Below are 18,076 nucleotides of genomic sequence, written 5' to 3'. Positions count from 1 at the left end.
AATCAGTAGCACAGGAGGGGAAAAAAAGCCTTGATCATAGCCCTCCTTTTCTTCCCAATCCTGGTTTGTGGGGCGGAGACAGGTTTCTCGCTTATTGCACATCATTTACAAAGATCAAGCTTAAAATGTGGTCACCTCTCCCACAAGTAGTAGTTAAACCAAAAGTTAGGCGGTGGGGGTTAATAAAATTACAACCAGATTGAATTATTTTCAATCAAGGGTGTAAACACTGAAAAATAAGATACGTTATTTCAAATCTGGGAGGAGCCTTACTTTAAGCAGGTCAATTTTTTAAAAGAGAGACAAACATCCAAAGGGGGAAAAAATGCATAGGATGCAGTACCAAAAAACACCTTCTCTCTTTGAGTCTCATAAAATCCTGGATTTTTTTCCTCAGTCATTGGGTGATTTTTTTTTTTTTAATTGATTGGACACTTTTCCAGCTCGCAGCGCTCGAGGTCACCCCAGGGGGAGGTGGGGGGGGGGGGGGACGGAAGGAGGCCTGGGCATGTCCCGCGGGGAGGGGTAGAGGGTGACATTCGCAGCGCACCAGGAGGAAAGACACAAAAGGTCCGACACGAGCCCACCGCGCGGGGCCGCGCTCGCTCGCCCCGCGGCCAGCAGAGGTCGCCGCGCTGCCTGCGCGCCCGGGCGCGGGGAGAGGCCGGGAGAGCACCGCGCTGCGCGCCGCGGAGGGACCGCGCACCGCAACGCGCACCGCAACGCGCACCGCAACGCGCACCGCAACGCGCACCGCAACGCGCACCGCAACGCGCACCGCAACGCGCACCGCAACGCGCACCGCAACGCGCACCGCGGGCCCGGCGGGAGCGGCGGGGGCGGCACGGGCACGGGCAGAAACCGGGGGCGGCCGCGCTTCCCCGTCTGGCCCGGACGAGCCGGCGCAGGGGCGACAGCGCAGCCCTCGGATTTCAGTGAAATTAGCCATTACTAACGGTTTGCCCCAAACACGTGCCATGCTGTCCGAAGCTGCCCAGCTCAGCAGTCTTTCAAACTGCTTTTTGGTTTACTCAGCTAACACAGAGAATTACAGCTATTCTTCTGATACCTAGTTGCCTAGGTATACATAATTATACATATACCGACTCTTTTATACATATGCATGTACATGAACACCCCCGCATACATGTATATTGCCAGTTTCTTGGGTGTGAAAGTGAGCACCTAGAAGAGTTGCATTTCACACTGTTTATTTAAACGTCGAATATGTAAATTAACTGTGTGCGCGTGTTTACTGCCATATCTTTACCTCCTGACACTATCTTGAGATCATTTCAGGGTAGTTTAGTTATCTCTCCAAGTGGCAGCACTGGGTCCCACTTCTTGTTTGAAATAAACCTGGAGGGTGTGTTTACTCCTTCAGCTTCGGAAAGGAAAAGATCTTGCAAAGTAAGTTAGGAATCCAAGATGGTCCCGTTGTTTAGTAGCTCTCTCAACAGCAAATGCGGGTTTCAGAACTATTTCTTTGCTGTTTCCTTGCAATCAGATTTCCTCGTGGAAAATTATTCTGCATGAATATACCTTTGCCTCTCTTACACCCAAATTCGGTTGCCTTTTAAAAGCATGAGACATTGAAAACAAGTATATTTTCCTGATGAATAGTGATTGGAGGGCACTTCTACACCACGTTGATGAGGGCGGTGTAACAGTCCATATGGAACAGAAGACAAAAATGGGATCCAAACAAACTCAAAGGGAACGCTTAAATCAGGGGGTGGAGAGGGGGGTGTCGGAAGAGCATGGGGCTGACACGCTCGGGAACGGGTACAGTTCCGCGCACAGGCTAATGGACAGGCACCGAGTAGCCGAAGTGGGATCTGCCCTTTGAAAAACACACACAAAGAAATCAGTTCCCATGTCTAAGTCGCATTTTGCCTGGTCTGGGAAACTTTCAGATAACTGCCCTCTGGAACCCGAGGGGTGCCGTGCGCCGCTGCGCAGACGAGGCTGCGGGCACCGCACCGCACCTCTCCTGGCCGCGATCTCGGGTGAGGACTCCCCACATCGCCTCCAGGGAGCAGCGCCGCAGGTCCGCTCCGACAGCAAGTCCGCGCCTTCTGCCCCCACTTTTTTTTTAAAAAATTATTATAAGAATTTTAAGGGATTCTCTTTGGGGAAAGGCAGAAGTTATTGAGACACAATTTAAGGTAAATATTTGTACCTTCTTCGATCTTGTGTTTAACAGAAATAATGAAGATTTTTATCTGCTTATTTAAGAGAAAGAGGCTGGAGGACAAACGTAAACAGTCCCATCTCGTGGCTGGGGTCGTGCCCAGCCAGCCCGCCCTGCCCTCCCTGCTCAGGGCATCTCTGCCTGGGCAAACCAGAGCGCGGCACCCGCCTGGGAAAGATAAACGCTGGGGCAGAAAGCAGTTGGATTAATATCACCACCAAAAAATAATATATATATATATATACACATATATAAATGTATGCATATATAAGATATATATGTGTGCGTGTGTGGGGGTATATGTATATATATATATATATATGGAAACGGTACATGTGGCGCGGCAAGCCCGGACAGGGGAAGGGGTGCAGGAGCCCGAGCGGGGCCGGGAAGGAAAATGAAAGGTGTGACTGGAGATAAGCGACGGCGATGGAGGAGAGCGACAAGAAGAAAGTATAAAGGGAAATACAAATAAGGAGCGAGGAAAAGTTGGCTGCGCGAACCCGAGCCGGGCGGCCGCGCCGCCAGACGCTGAAATATGATAATCAGAGCAGCTGCGCCGCGCGGCGCCCGGCCAATGGGCGCGCGCGGGCGTGACGTCCCCGCGCGTGACGTCGCGCCAATGGCGAGCGGGCTGAGTTGGAGCAGAGAAGTTTGAGTAAGAGATAAGGGCAAGGCGAGAGCCCGCGCCGCCAGCGCCCAGTTCGGCACCGCCGCGCCTCCGCACCGCACCGCACCGCACCGCACCGCACCGCACCGCACCGCACCGCACCGCACCGCGCCTCCGCGCCGCTCCGGCACCGCCACCGCCACCGCTCCGCGCCGCTCCCGCGCCGCGCCGCTCCGCGTGGACCGACCCCGCCGCGCCCCTGGCGCCGCGCCCCGCACCGCGCTTCACCGCGCGTCCCCTTCTCTCTCCGCAGCCCTGACAGTGTCTCCCACGCCGGTGGTGTTTTGTGCCATTTTCTTTTTTCTTTTTTTTTTTTTTTCCGATTTCGATTTTTTTTTGTCTTCTGTTATTACTTCTTCTACTTTTTTTTATTATTATCATTTTTATTTTTAGCGACAGCTCTCAAACCTACTTTGGGGTCTTAAAACGAAACCGTACACCATTTCACTGTGGACATTACACCCTCTTACAGATATGGGAGACATGGGAGACCCACCAAAAAGTAAGGCGGAATCTTTACCGTTGTTGGAATAAATGTGCTGTCTATTGTAATCGTCTCAGGCAGACGAACTGCTAAAGTACTGGACTTCATTTGAATGGTAGAGAAGGTGCCTTTGTTGCCATGCCTGCATGCTTGCTCTGTCGTAGCCTTATATGTTAACAGCCTGGGGTCCTACTCTCTTTTAAAGTTTGGGGAGCAGACAGGATTTTGATGAGATCTCCGACAACGGAGCCTTAAATTCTTCTCGCGGTAGACTGCGATGAGGCTGTCTGACTATCCAGCACCTAGTCGGTCTAGGGGTATTAGCATTAGATTTGCAAAAGAGAGCAAGTGGCAACCGTAATGATGCTTGTTCTTGCTAGAAGCCTCTACTCTCTTCTTCTGAGGGAAAAGGCTGAATGAAAAGTGCATCCAACCATGCTTCATCATTTCCAGTCAGAGCCTCTTAAAATAAGAAATGAAACACGTAGGTGCTCTCCTCGTAAGGCAGGGCATTCAAATAAGCAAACAATAAAATGAAAATAAAACAAGAAGGGAGTTTGGAGTTTTGATTCCGTGCAAGGTTTGTGAAATGAGGACCTTCACCCCAAAGACTCTTATATGCATTTTAACATGTTCTGCCTTCTCTCTAAGAGGCAAGGTGTTGATGGCACACCTCAATTACCATCCAAAAGTGTAATATTCTTAAAAAAACCAAAACCTAAACCTAAGGCCCCCAACAAACACACCCCCCCAATATACAAACAAACAAAAAGAGGCAAAAATCAAACAACACTCCCACAATACGCTTTATAAGGGAATAACATTAAAAGTGTGTTTATCTCTGTAGGAGAGTAAACAGTTAGTCAATCATGTATTTATTTTCATTTCAGAAAAACGTCTGATTTCCCTATGTGTTGGTTGCGGCAATCAAATTCACGATCAGTATATTCTGAGGGTTTCTCCGGATTTGGAATGGCATGCGGCGTGTTTGAAGTGTGCAGAGTGTAATCAGTATTTGGACGAGACCTGTACGTGCTTTGTTAGGGATGGCAAAACCTACTGTAAAAGAGATTATATCAGGTACGCCATTTACATTGTTTAATTGTTTGGTGAGATTTTATTTTTCTTTTGAATTTTATAAATCTGACAGTTGTATTAAAAGGAAAAATTGTGAGGAAGCGGGTAATAGATAACTCGTATGTTTTTTACTTGTTATCCCATGAATAGACTGGTGAGGAAAAAAGTTAGTCATAAAGTTTTTCATTTCATAATTTCAAATGCAAATATCTGTATTAATAGAACTAGGTTCGAGACCATGTAGGACCTTTCTGAGGACTTTGGTAATGCATCCTGTGATTCTAACCAAGTGGGTAGATAATGAAGAATAGTTTCAATAGTGTAGATATTATGAGCAACACGGAACAGATCACTTTCTAACATAACCTGAGAAATTAATCTCTCTGTGTTTCTGCAAAAACGTTGTGGCATTAAAAAGAAAGGCACTTCAAGCATGTATGCCGTAAAAAATAAATATACGGGTAGGAAAAAAATTAAAAAAAAAAAAGAAAGAAAAAGAAAACCCTACTTAAACTAGGCCCATCAAAAACAAAAAGCAAAAGAAAACAAAAACAAACCCCAAATTTTCTTTGGATTGAAGGATCCTTTTATGGAGATGTTAAAACCCAGATCGAAATGTTTCTTAGCTAAAATAACTGACATTTAATCTTTTTTAAATATTAACCCCTTTGGTGATATCTGACTGCCTTTTCTTTCTTATCTTATCTGTACTGATGAATTAGACAGAGCAGATCAAATTGCCCATCATCTGTTCGCGAACAATTGGGTATATTTAGATAATGGAACCGCTTCCTTCCTCACATTAAAATCTGGTAACTGATAAAATGTGAGAGTTGCCAATGCTGACACTATAGAGAAACCAAAGCAGGAATTTCGAGTGTGTTTATTATTTGTGCTCCCGGGTCATGCTGATCTATTTCAGTGTCGCCTACTGGGTTTGCCAAATCATAAGTTTGTATGACACTGAGGTATGAACAGTATTGTTTTTTTACAGAAAGTTTTGGAAGCAAGTCACCTAGCCTTCTAAGATATCTTCTGATTTCTGTGTAATTTTGAGTTGAAATAAAACCCTTGAGTCTGTCCTTCTCCAGTGCACAATTTATAAGCAGACCATTTCTCCAAGCCATTGTGAGATTATTCTCCAAGTTCCAAAACGGCGAAAACCAGAGCTTTTTTTTGTTTGTTTTTTAATTCTTTACTTTTAAACGAACTTTGAAGCAGTTCTTTTAAATGTTGTCCTTTCACTAATTTCAAATGAAAGGAAAACGTTTGGAAAGAAATGTGTTCACTTACTTCCTGATAGAACTCAGCAGGGAAATTAAAAAAAAAAACCAACAAAACATTGCAGCTCTTTTAAGCTAATGCAGAATACATTTAATTCGCTACAATTTAAAAAGGAAAATGTACATTACATGTAAGTTGACTTTGAATTAGACCTTGAGCCAATATCTAGGTGTCAAACCTGTGGGCAACCACCGCAACTTTTGTACCTATGAATGCACCTACTTTATGATCGCTCTGTTCTTTCACTGTTTCGCTGTTTGTTTTTTTCTCCTCAAAACTGTATAATTCAGGTATATGTAGCTCTGAATATAGGATTAGTGCACTTCTATAGCCATAAAAGCTAAAGAAGTGTGCACTCACAAACATACATCACAGACTGTATCTCTAAGGAAGTGTACTGGTGAGGAAATTGGTGGAGATAAACATTAGCTCAGTTTTAGGAGCGGCTTTCACAGTTCTGTGGCTCGTGAGATTGCATACATGCATGTAACCGTACATTTGCAGAAAGATGTTAATTTTACATCATACCAAGGACTTCTGGCTATGAAGCACCCGGTGGGAGCCCAGAGACCATGCAATTCTAGACAGCAGAGTTGGAGGGTTTTCTCATGTTTATCTACTGATTAGTGAACTGTCCACTTCTCCTCCTGGGGAGACGAGGAGCCCGCCACCCAGTCCAGAAACGCTTTTTTTTTTTTTTTGCTGTGTGGGGTTGGAGCGAGAAGTTGCCCTCTCATTCCTACTGGAGCGCTTGAGCCCCGGCTCAAGGTGGAAGCGTCAGCAGGAGGGGAAACGGGGCAGGTAGGCTGAGGTAGAGACAGGCTGCAGAGCCAGAGCACCGAAGCTGCCTTTTAGTTGTGGGCGGGAGAGAGGAGTTAAACTACTATATATGTGAGCCCGAGGAGGAATGTGTGTTATGCTTATATTGTTGAATTAAATTAACCTGGTGAGAAGGGGGTAGGGGAAGACACCCTGTGCTGGCAGTCACCTCTTCTGTGTCCCAGAGGCTAAACTGACGGCAGTGGGGGCACACATCAAGCTGCACAAGCCTTGAGGGTGTTCTGCGCAAAAAGTATCACAATTTGGTGAAGCTGGCAGGTTTGTGTCTGGGGAGTGGATGGCAGCTTCGGCAGTTTCGCCTTTCCCTGGTGTGCCCGGGTAGTCCAGTTCAGCCCCGGGCCAGGTTAGATCAGGTGAGGAGGCAGGGAGAGGGCAGGGATGGCCCCACTCCTGCTGTAGCCCGAGTCCTGAGGCAGAGGTCGGATATCCTCGAGAAGAAAGGCAGTCGTTTTTTTGTTTCTTCTTACACCTCGGACTCCCAGCTTTCCTCTTCCACCGGTGTGTTCGTGTCCCCTCCACCTTTTACCGCACGGGGATCCGGGCACCGACTGCAAATTAATCCGGCTTATTTCTTTCCTTTTCTGGCTCCTGTATTTTCCATGCTTTTTAAAGTAGTGGATTGCGTGTGGCGCGTCTACGCGGGGCCAGGGGCTGCCCACGAGCGGGAGTGAAAACCTCTTTCTTTTTCCCTTTCCTTTCTCCCCCCCGCCCCTTCCCTGCCCTCCCCCTTCCCCCTCCCGTGCTCTCGCTCCTTCCCTCCCTTCTCCTTCTTTCTGGGCTGGGCCCTGCTCAGGTTATACGGCATCAAGTGCGCCAAATGCAGCATCGGCTTCAGCAAGAATGACTTCGTGATGCGCGCCCGCGCCAAGGTGTACCACATCGAGTGTTTCCGCTGCGTGGCCTGCAGCCGCCAGCTCATCCCCGGCGATGAATTCGCGCTGCGGGAGGACGGTCTCTTCTGCCGGGCGGACCACGACGTGGTGGAGCGGGCCAGCCTGGGCGGCGGGGACCCCCTCAGCCCCCTGCATCCCGCCCGGCCGCTGCAGATGGCAGGTACCGCCCGCGCCCAGCGCCGCGGAAACCCGCGGGGTTTGGCGATGCGCGGCCCCGCTCCGGGCGGCGGGGAGAGCACCACGCTCTCGGTGGGTCCCGCGCCTCCGTGGAGAGCCAGGCCCGACCGTGCGCGCCCGCGGAGAAGCGGCGGCGGCCACTTGCCCCGCGCTCGGGGCTGCTGCGCGTCCAGCTGCCGCGAGAAACGCCCGCGTTCGTGGGACGCGTGAGGAGGAACACCTGCGGAGGGGCCGCGCCCCCACCCGCCAGCCTGCCCTCCTCCTGCCCCCAACGCGCACCGGGTGCCAGAGTCCTCCCGCACCCTCCCCGAGCCCGGGGCAGCCCTGAGCCTGAGCCGGAAAGGGACGAGCCGCTGCGGAGAGCAGGTCTGCGGCAAAGCGTAGACCCCTCCGCTGTCTCAGCAGCGGGCGGAGAAGCTGTTCTGAGCGCTGCAGGAAGTGGGGTCTGAAAAGAGATAGACTTCATAACTACAGGCTGGCTCTTAGGCTGTAATTTAAAACTGTCAACAAGCTAATCTTCGGTAATTGCCTTTTAAAGTGACTCTTGCCTTCTTGAAACGTTTCATGTGATTTGATGAGAATTTCATCTCAAAACTCAGCCTTGTAACTTCAGAGTCGCCCCACCTTACAACTTCATTCACACTTCCAGTTCTCGACGGGTACGTCAGATACTCGGAGATGTTTAGCTTTAGGAAGGGACACATCTCTGAGGCTAACTAGGCGGGACAACATAAGGTTGGCCGACGTTATTGCTGTGCAAGTAACTGTAACTCGGAAGGTTATTTGTAAATACAGCTCTTCTAAAACGGGCTCATTTCCCTCTTCTGAGCTGCTTTCAGGTGACAGAACCACATATAGGAAGAAATAATCCCGTAACCGATCAGGGTAGAATTCTGGAGAGATTGTGCTCGCTGTATCGTGTTTGTGCATGTCTCCGAAAGGCTTAGTGTGTCAGCAGGTACAATGCTGATAAGATTTGAAGCCTTCTTATTGCCATTGCATTTGCTGATGTATTGTTACAATTAGAAAAGTCGGAACCCAACTGTACAAAAGCGAGCACTTCTGACTAACTTCTGTTAGCTAAACAGTTTGAGAAAAAAAAAAAAAAGTAGTGTTTTTATTTTTCACTCGACTGGGTCAGATTACACCTAATAGCTACAGCTACACAACGCACAGAATAGCAGAATCACAGGAACACTTTCAGCTCTTGATGTGATGCCACCCGTAGTTTTGCATTTCTTGGCAGTTTCCACGCGTTGCTGGGCTCGCTCTCCTTTTTAAAGCATTAGATACATATTTTTAAAGTATTCATCTAAAGTAGAAGCAAATGCACCTAGCATCTAGCATTTTCTAAGATAAACCCCATCTCCCTTGCTTCGAGATGCTGGGCTCTCATAGGCTTTTCTTCCATGAGCATGATGCAGAGGATTTGTCTTGTTTTGCTCTGGTTTGGAAGAGTCAGACTGCAGAGAGCTGTTGCATGTTATCACGACTCCTGATTAAAATATGCTAGATTCACTATACAAGAAACAGACCCGAATTATGATTAATTTAAGAAGTATTCTTTCATTAATTTTCGGGCCAAAAATCTGTTTTGGTGATTTGTCAGGAAATAAATACATAAAAACCGTTCTGCTCCTTTCATAGCACACATACACCTTAGCTAACTTGCCCTCCCCTGCCAAGTTTCATACAGGTTCACGCTTCTGTCATAGAGGTTTTAGGGGGGTGGTTTGTTTTTGCAAATTAATTGTCTGTGGAGTCAGAAATGTCAGTCACTCCACCATTGCGTAAAGCAGAGGAGGCTGCAACAGCTCCGATAGATCTGAGTGCCTGAATGGCCTTTGAAAGAGGGTTCATCACCCACCCCCCCCGCCTCCCCACCTCCACCTCCCCCTGTCCCACCAGCTTAGATTCATAGTCTCTGCAGACTCCCTGCTTCCTACTCATGGGGATCCTGTTCCTCCCTTCCCCTTCCCTTACAGCAGAACCTATCTCTGCCAGACAGCCAGCTCTGCGGCCCCACGTCCACAAGCAGCCCGAGAAGACCACCCGAGTCCGGACTGTCCTTAATGAAAAGCAGCTTCACACCTTGAGGACCTGCTACGCTGCCAACCCCAGACCTGACGCCCTCATGAAAGAGCAACTGGTAGAAATGACTGGCCTCAGCCCGAGGGTCATCAGGGTTTGGTTTCAAAACAAGCGATGCAAGGACAAGAAAAGGAGCATTATGATGAAGCAACTTCAGCAGCAGCAGCCCAATGACAAAACTGTAAGTGGCTTCAGCTTCTGTCCGTGTGGTGCCTTAGTTCCCAAGGTGAAAAGCCTGGGGTATGTCCGGCCCAGACAGCCCCAGGGCTCGGTTTGACGCTGTGTTTTGCGATCTCACTTAAAACAAAGGAAACGATACCCTTTAGCCGTTAGTTTTTGCTGTCAGTGCAATGGAAATAGACCAGTGTTTCGTGAGGAGCGGATTTAGGCTGCTCAAGCGAACTCAGAATTTGTGGGGCTAAGGATATGCTGTAGCTGAGACTAACTTCTCTGCAGCACGAATGAGACATGCAGAATTTATGGGATGTAAATAAACTCAGTCTCGTCTAATATTTATATTGTAAATGCAAAGGACTCCTTAAGGGGAAAATTATGCTTTTGCCCTCTTCCTTGTTTTCAAACAGGAGTAAATCCAGAAGTAAAAAAAAAAAAAAAGTTTAAAAAAAAGGTAAAAATAAAATAAGGTGTTTTTCTTAGCATTTTATATACTACAATGTGCGTGTGCTTGACAGTGCACTTACAGTAGAAAAAGACAAACGCAATGCAAATTTTTTGGAATTACCATAGTGTTTACAGGTTAATTTATATATCGTTTTATCTATGTAGAGCTCTTGTTTGTGGATATATGCATGGGTGATGTAAATAAGAGAAATGCACTGGGTTCAGCAGAACAAATTGTCTGTCTCCATTTTAAGCCAAATTTGTTTCTTTTTTGTTATTGTTGTTTATTTTCTTTTTGCTGTTGCTAGTCCACTTGAAGAAGAGTCTGTTACTCTCCCTGCGTATATTGACTGACCTGAGAATGACTATTAATTCATAAGGCTGCCTAGTTAAGTGGAATTTAAGGAGTTTCATTTTACCCTGTTGGAATGCAATAAAACACGGTGCTATTAACTCGCCTGAACAATCTATTCGTCGAGGCTTGGAGTTATAATGTACTATATCGTACACTGTGCCTGCACCACAGGGCATACTGAGTGGGCTGGGGTTTTTTTTTCCCTCTTTATTTTCTTTTTTTTTTTTTTTTTTTTTTTTTTTGAGAGAGAGAGACCGCGGTAATGACGTACCCCAGGTTTGCCGTGCAGTGGATATACGATCCAGTTAAGGTCAAGCAAAACAAAACCAGACTGGATGTGAACTATAGAAGGGAGCAGGATTAACCGTTTCTCATTCCGAGACGTGCATTGGCAGTCGAGATACAGAGTGCTCGTGTTTAAGAGAGCTTGGGGCGGAGGGGGGTATGCCTTGAGACGAATAGGAGGATTAAAGGGAAAGAAAGTAAACTTCCACCGTGATAAATGCAGCGAGTAGAAACAGGCTGACCTAGAGTAGAATAGAGTAAGACATTCACAGCAGATTAACAAAGCAAATACAAGCGACCGTATAGATAAGATAGAAAGCAGTTTATTGACTCAGCGTTTATATACAATAAAGCTAACCAAGCTCATTAACATCATTTGCCGGGCTGTTTACAGAATATCCAAGGGATGACAGGAACTCCAATGGTGGCTGCTAGTCCGGAGAGACATGACGGTGGTTTGCAGGCGAACCCCGTGGAGGTGCAGAGTTACCAGCCGCCCTGGAAAGTACTGAGTGACTTCGCATTGCAGAGTGACATAGACCAACCTGCTTTTCAGCAACTAGTAAGTGTCAGTTCCCAGCCCGAGCCAGCCGGTACCCGGGTCAGAGCAATGGGCAATTCACTCCAGGTACCAGATGCCCTCGGAGAGACGGGCAATCCAGACTAGCTGGGTTTTCCAGAAACTGCAAGGTGGGCATGACTGCATCTGTAAAAGCAGAGAATTGATTTGATTTCACAGAGCTTGGTGCAAAATCTACCTTAGTGAGCAGAAGAGATATTGCCGAGTTGAGTGTGGGTTTGGATAAGGCCTGACTCAGGACTGATGATAGCTCTCACACTCCTGAAAACTGAAAGCACTCCACTCAAACACTCTTTACATGTCACTTAATTGTACTTACAGTTGTGAGAGCAGTTTTTAGAATTCACCCCTCCCAAATTCAGGCCGATTTTACCATTATGCTCTAGGATGAATCTTAAATACGTGATTACAGTGTCAGCCAGGGCCCCTGTTTCATCACACAAATATGAATCTCTTAATTAAAATTTCAGAGTCCTTGTCTTAAGCATGCAACTCTAGGCGTAACTTTGTGTATCTATATATACACATGAATATATATATATATATATATATATAGCTTATATTATGTCTTGTTCTTTGGAAAGGAAATTGCTAGTACGTATTTAGGTGAAAAATCCCAATAATATAATAAACTACCGTAAGGCAAAATAAAACAAACCTTTTAGAACAAATTCTGTCCTTAACTTACTTCCTTATGCCTATGTCACTTGGCAGCTCATATGGGACCATATCACCAACAGTACTAAGGCCCAACAAGGTGAATTAAGGAGAGAAGTTCAGTCTTAGATCAATTTACTGGCCTAACTACGTTAAAACCAGATCTTTAAAATAATAAGATACATTGTGTATGGTATTTCAGAGATTCAAATAACAGTTATGCAAAATTACCATGTAAACTTTTTTTGATCTGTTGTGCTTTTTTTTTTTTTTTTTAACATCAAGTGATGGAAGACAAAGGTTTGTAGTTGAATCTAGCACTGTGTTCAGACCTTCTCGGTTTAGTATCATGCTCTCCTGCAGAATCCCTTTTCTTTGCCCAACAGTAGTCTGCCGTGTGTTTCCACTGCTGGCACACTATGTTTGATCAGGAAACAGTAGCACAGCAGCAGGGCTATTTGCATCCTCTTGCATCTAAAGCAACCTCTGCTTTTCCTGCTTTAATCAAGCTGTCCATCAGACAGGAGAAAAAAAATCTCCTTTGATTGCCTTAATGTTAATGTGCCTTAACAAAATAGGAGACTTTAAAAATCTTTGATGCAGTGAGTTTTTATATTAAATAGTTCCAGAAAAGAAAAAGAAAAGCAGGATGGAAGGTGGACAATCCGAATGCACACACACATATAGGTAAATAGATCATTAGGTTGACAAATTAATATTGATATACATTCAACATAATATGTGATACTGAAAAGAGTTTAAATAAAGAACAGTGGAAGGAACTTCATTGGCTGTTCAAGGCACGGGTCTAATCTGGAAAGGGCCCTAATCACAGAATTGGCCAGCTAAATAGGTGCCAAAGAAATGCTTCTGGATTAGCAAAGCTCCACCCTTCAAGTCATGCCTTTTCCCAACGCTACTCCTAAACTAACAGGAGCAGCGGGGCACATTAGGATGGAATTGTGTGACCTTTTTTATCAAACTGACTCTCATTAAGAAGAGATAGCACCAGCATCAAATCACGAATGAAAGAGGATGTCTGGTTTCAAATGCCTTCTGCTCCTGGGTGCTCCTTCCAGGTTTATTTTGGTATGTGCACAAAAGGGGAAAAAAGTAATCTTTCAGTTTCATGTCAAGAAAACACATGCACTCCTAAATAATTGACTAGAACATCCTGTTGGGATTGCTACTCTTGCAAGACAGGGAAGAAGGCCTCATTAATAAGTTTGTTTGTTTATTTGCTTGATTTTTTCAGTCTTCTTTTTCCATTTTTTTAATCTACTTTTTCTTGGTGATTTGGCCGAAGGCCTGAAGAAGGTTCCTGTGAAGTCAATGGGGAAGCTAAACAGAGCAACCAACAGTGACACAGCCTCCTGTGGAGATGTATCAGGCCTATTGGCCGCATGCCTTGTGTATTTATTTTTGTGTTCTTCTTTGCCTGCTACTTTTCTTTGCGTTTCACAGTTGTAGCAACACTTCTTTTTCTTATTTTTATTCTTCTTTTTTTTTCTCTCTCTCTTTTTTTTTTCCTTTTTTCCCTTTTTTTTTTTTTCTTTCTTTTTGGCAGGTTAATTTTTCAGAAGGAGGACCCGGTTCCAATTCTACTGGAAGTGAAGTAGCATCAATGTCCTCTCAGCTGCCAGATACACCCAACAGCATGGTAGCCAGTCCTATTGAGGCATGAGGAACATTCATTCAAATTTCTGTTGTTGTTGTTTCTGCCCTTACCCTCACCCCTGTTGAAGAGAGTGGGAAAGTGAACGTGTTGGGACTTCAAAATTTAGGGGGAAAGAATATTTAACAACCCTGTAACAAACCTAGCAAGGAACTGCTCCATGAGATGAACGGAGTCATATTTGAAAAGACAAGGTAATATGGTAGCAACACTGTGAAGACAATCATGGGATCTTACTAGAAAAAAAATACTAAAAGAACCACAAACCCCACGCTTTTCAATGATCAGAGGAGGATCGAAAAGACGTTTTCCAAATATAAAGGATTTGTACTCGAGGATCTCAAAAAAAAAAAGAAAAAAAGAAAAAAAAAGAAAAAAAAAAAGGAAATCTTTTCATTTGACTGCACATCTTAGGGAGAAACCAAGGTAGAGGGACTTTCTATCCGGTCCCTCCCATTCCGAATGGTGCTGTTTCTATATTGGGGATAGCCTTGCCAAAAGAAGCTCCAGTAGGTTTTCCATCATCAGGAAAGAGACGATTCAGCCCTGCATTGTTGAAAGATTCCTTGCAGGAAGGTGGAGCTGCATTGGTTTGCAATGTTGTTTTTAGTTGACTCTTAACAAGGGGTTGTTTCCTGGGTCTCTTCTAGCATGCCTGTAGCAGGGTTTTGATTTTGTTTGGTTGAGATCCACCCCCTACTAAGTCTGATGTGATTAAAATAGGTTTTTGAATTCCTCTTTAAAAGCGAATTTATAAAAACATTGCAACAAGGTATACCTCTATTTTGCCACAAAGCGTCTCGGGATTGTGTTTGAAATGTGTCCACCCAAGAACCTTCCCCTCCCCCAGAGATGTGTATAGTCATTGGTTATAACGACTGTTTTTCTCTCTTTCTCTTTCTCTTTCTCTCTCACTCTCTAGAAAAAAAGGAAAAAAAAAAAAAAAGGAAAAAAGTGAAAAAATAGGAAAAACAAAAAGAAAAAAAATCACTCTTTTTGTTTGCTCTTGCATTGCAAAATTATAAAGTAATTTATTATTTATTATCGGAAGACTTGCCACTTTTCATGTCAGTTGACTATTTTTTTTGTTTGCTGAAGTAAAAAAGAAAAAAAAGAAAAAAAAAAGAAAAAAAAGAAAAGGTTGTACCGTGGTCTTTGAATTATATGTCTAATTCTATGTGTTTTTGTCCTTTTTCTTTCCTTAAATATGATGTGAAATAAAAGCGCCATATGTAGAATTATTATATCTTCAGGACTATTTCACTAGATAAGCGTTTGAAATAGAAAAAATAATAATAATATTAACATTAAATAATGAACAAAGTTCCCTCTTTTAAATATTTACAGGTTAGCAGCTAAAATACCTGAAATAAAATATTGCATGCAAAGCCGGTCGTTAGTGAATAAAAGGAGTGTGATATTTTATTGCAAGTATTAACGACCAGCTTGTAAATTTCCGTTTCAACAACTGTATCAGGGCTAGTTGGATGCCTTAGCTTTCAATCGATAACGTTAGAAAGTCTCTTGTTCCCCCACCCCATCCCTTGCCCTTAAAACCGATATTACTCTAGGCATGATCAGACATAACGTTAAGTCATCTAAAGAACTGAGAGCTCAGGCTTTTTGCTGAGTTCTACTATTTTTAAAAAATAATAAAAAGAAAGTGCTGTATACCAAAGCCTCGTTGTTGAGATTGTTGAAGTGACCTGTACTTTAAGTATAAGCTCCTGATAAAAGGGACGCTTTTTGCTTAACAAGTCAAGTATGACCATTATTTATCAATGTCTGCTGTCAAAACAATTGAATAATGCTGCAGGAGGAATAGTTGTGGGGATATTTCTGTCGGGGATATTGCTGTGAAATTGCACGAATATGTTCCTTATTTTCTGTCGACTTCCCTCTCTTCACTCCCTCTTTTCTTCCTTTTCTAATTTGCGGGGAGAGGGTGGTGAAAGCTAGAAAAGTGGGCGATTTCTTGGGGAAAAGTAGAAAGAAGTAAATTTTAAAAAATTGGAAAGGGTTGTTTTTGCTCCAATCCAAGTTCTCCCTAGTGCTCCCGGGCAGCACGAGACAAAGGTTCGCTTTAAACACCCTTAAGGACTGGAATATACAGAGATTTTCGGTCTGACAAAGACAAGTTGGTTTGCATGTCAGTTGCTCCAAACCCCAATGTTTTCTTAACATAACCTTCTTTTCCCTCCCTCCTCACCATCTCAGCCCACCCTGAGCAAGCTCAGCTATAGACAAACCATTTCGACAGTACAGAGAACATTAAAAAATGTTTAAAATCTAATACAAGGATTTCAATCATCCTGATTAGAAACTGGATTCATTTTGTATGCTCAAGTGTAATACAGTTTTGAGTACTTGATAAATATTTAAATAAATATGAAATCTACCTTAAACTGTGTGATCAGTAACCCTTGTGTTTTCATGCAGGATCAGAGGATTGGTACGGCGCTTCGGGGGGCGGGAGGGAGAAGGGGTATCATTTCTGCCCCGTGGTCTGACGTGTAAGTTCTTGGAGTCGCTCTTACTTGGGTGAGTTTGGAGACGGAATCTCCGACTCGGGAGGGTCTGTGACTGGCGCTGGAAACCTGTAAGGGCAGGGCAACCTGGGGGCCTTTGCGCTCGCCTCTCAGCGCCGGGAGGCTGACGCGTAGGTGGCAGGAGCGGCGGCTCCGCGGGGGAGGCGCGGGGTCACCAGGGCGGGGTGCCCCAGGGAACAACCTGCCCGCCGGAGGGCTGCTGAGCGCTGCTCCGCTGTCCCCCGCCCGGCAAGGACCGGCGGGCGGGTGAGAATATCTGCCGGCTCCGAGGGCCACGCAGGAGGGGAGGGAGAATTTTGGCTGTCGTTCCGTGCGAGGGAAAGGCCCCCCAGCCCTGGTCGGCGCCCCGCGGTCCCGGCGCGCCCTCCGGGCGGCTGTGGCAGTGGTGGAGATAAGCCGCCCGCCGGGAGGCAGGGGCTGATGTTTGGGCTGCCAGCACAGCGTCTTGCACCTTGAAACACACAGGGCACAGCCTGTCTTTGCAGCCGGAGCGCTGCCGCCGTTCTGCAGCTGCGGCCGGAGCTCCACTCGGGGTGTGCCTGCACACCCGCAGAAGGCCTGACACCCCCAACCCTGTCGGGGGTAGAAGAGTCGAGTCACTTCTGCGGTGGCCACTCGGGGGTCTCCGCGTCCCCACGGCCATTGCGGCCCCCCAGAACCGCGGTCACCACGGAGACCCCACCCTCGAAACTTCGGTTAAACAAAACTCGTCTAATTTTAAGACGACTTTTTTTTTTTTCTTTTATGGCCTTTGAATCCCTTTTTCATTACATACGTTTGTGGGGCCCCTCAAACTTTCGAGTGTTTTCCACCGTGGAGCAAATAAAGACAAACTTTCCAGTCCTGACACTAGGGTGTCTTCAGTAGAACACTCTTCCTGAGCTTGGGCAGCAGGATTTGTGTAGGCTAGAGAAAAGATACTCTTCATGAAGTGCGTGTCTTCATGGTGCTCTCTCAGGTTCCTGCTCTGATTCCTCTTTCCGGTATGGACGAGGGTGGCGATTAGCAGTCCCAGATCCGCCGGTTTTCTTCTTGCTGCTGCTACCCTTAATAGTGTCAAATAAGGACTGTTAAAGCCCGCTATAATTTCTCTGAGGATTTTGTTTGCACACACTGAGACCAATATTCAAACTCTTCTCATTTCAATATTTGTACCCAGGTTAATTAGCTCTCAGCATCCCCAGCCAACGTGGCAGTGAGACGCAGAAGCCTGGTACGTGAATTCCAGAGCTGAGAACAGTTAAGCACCTCAACAGTAAGTGTTTGCCTTTATATACGTCTGTATGGATACATATCTTAAAAAATTCACGTTGGATTACCTAAGAATGGATGTCAGGGAACGTGTAAAGGTCTCTCCGGCGATGCCGGCCCTCAGGCCGCCGCATCCCCAGCCCCAGCGCAGCGTCCGGGACGGAGCCGGGGAGGGGTCAGTGTCCGTGGTGCCCAGTGGGTTTCACGGGCACTGATCCTCCCTGGCCCTCTCTACACACCCGAAACGCCGAAAGCGTTTTACGATGAGAGATGCCGCTGCTGGGCGCTTTGCGTGCTTCAGCGAAGCTGTAAGTAGTTAATAAAGGGGCTGGAAAGAGATCCTGTTTACTGATTGTTCCTGATTGTTGTTTTCTTGATAACAGAGCAAGCCAC

At 45.7% G+C, this 18,076-nt stretch overlaps 1 protein-coding gene across 2 annotated transcripts; it reads left to right on the top strand.

Annotated features, from left to right (window-relative positions):
• The first annotated feature begins 2,868 nt into the window (after positions 1 to 2,868).
• On the top strand, positions 2,869 to 16,288 carry ISL1 (ISL LIM homeobox 1). Of its 2 annotated transcripts, XM_085042095.1 has the most exons (7): positions 2,870 to 3,140; positions 3,258 to 3,366; positions 4,239 to 4,428; positions 7,343 to 7,602; positions 9,605 to 9,891; positions 11,366 to 11,533; positions 13,776 to 16,288. In XM_085042095.1, the coding sequence occupies exons 2-7, from the start codon at positions 3,339 to 3,341 to the stop codon at positions 13,890 to 13,892; spliced, it is 1,050 nt and encodes a 349-aa protein (XP_084898221.1). In that variant the 5' UTR covers positions 2,870 to 3,140; positions 3,258 to 3,338; the 3' UTR covers positions 13,893 to 16,288. The 2 variants fall into 2 exon arrangements, with proteins under 2 accessions (XP_084898222.1, XP_084898221.1); XM_085042096.1 differs by having other exon boundaries at positions 2,869 to 3,366; positions 9,608 to 9,891.
• The last annotated feature ends 1,788 nt before the right edge of the window (positions 16,289 to 18,076 follow it).

Source organism: Lichenostomus cassidix, chromosome Z, assembly GCF_008360975.1.
Source record: "Lichenostomus cassidix isolate B80296 chromosome Z, HeHo_3.0, whole genome shotgun sequence".
NCBI lineage: Eukaryota > Metazoa > Chordata > Aves > Passeriformes > Meliphagidae > Lichenostomus > Lichenostomus cassidix.
This window is presented reverse-complemented; position numbering and strand designations above follow the sequence as displayed.

What these genes read in the sequence shown, in the direction of transcription:
- ISL1 (XM_085042095.1), top strand. Translation starts at nt 3,339, where the DNA reads ATGGGAGACATGGGAGACCCACCAAAAA. An exon ending in TGTAAAAGAGATTATATCAG is followed by an intron (nt 4,429 to 7,342) that starts GTACGCCATTTA and finishes GGCCCTGCTCAG; the next exon opens with GTTATACGGCATCAAGTGCG. An exon ending in CCGGCCGCTGCAGATGGCAG is followed by an intron (nt 7,603 to 9,604) that starts GTACCGCCCGCG and finishes CTTCCCTTACAG; the next exon opens with CAGAACCTATCTCTGCCAGA.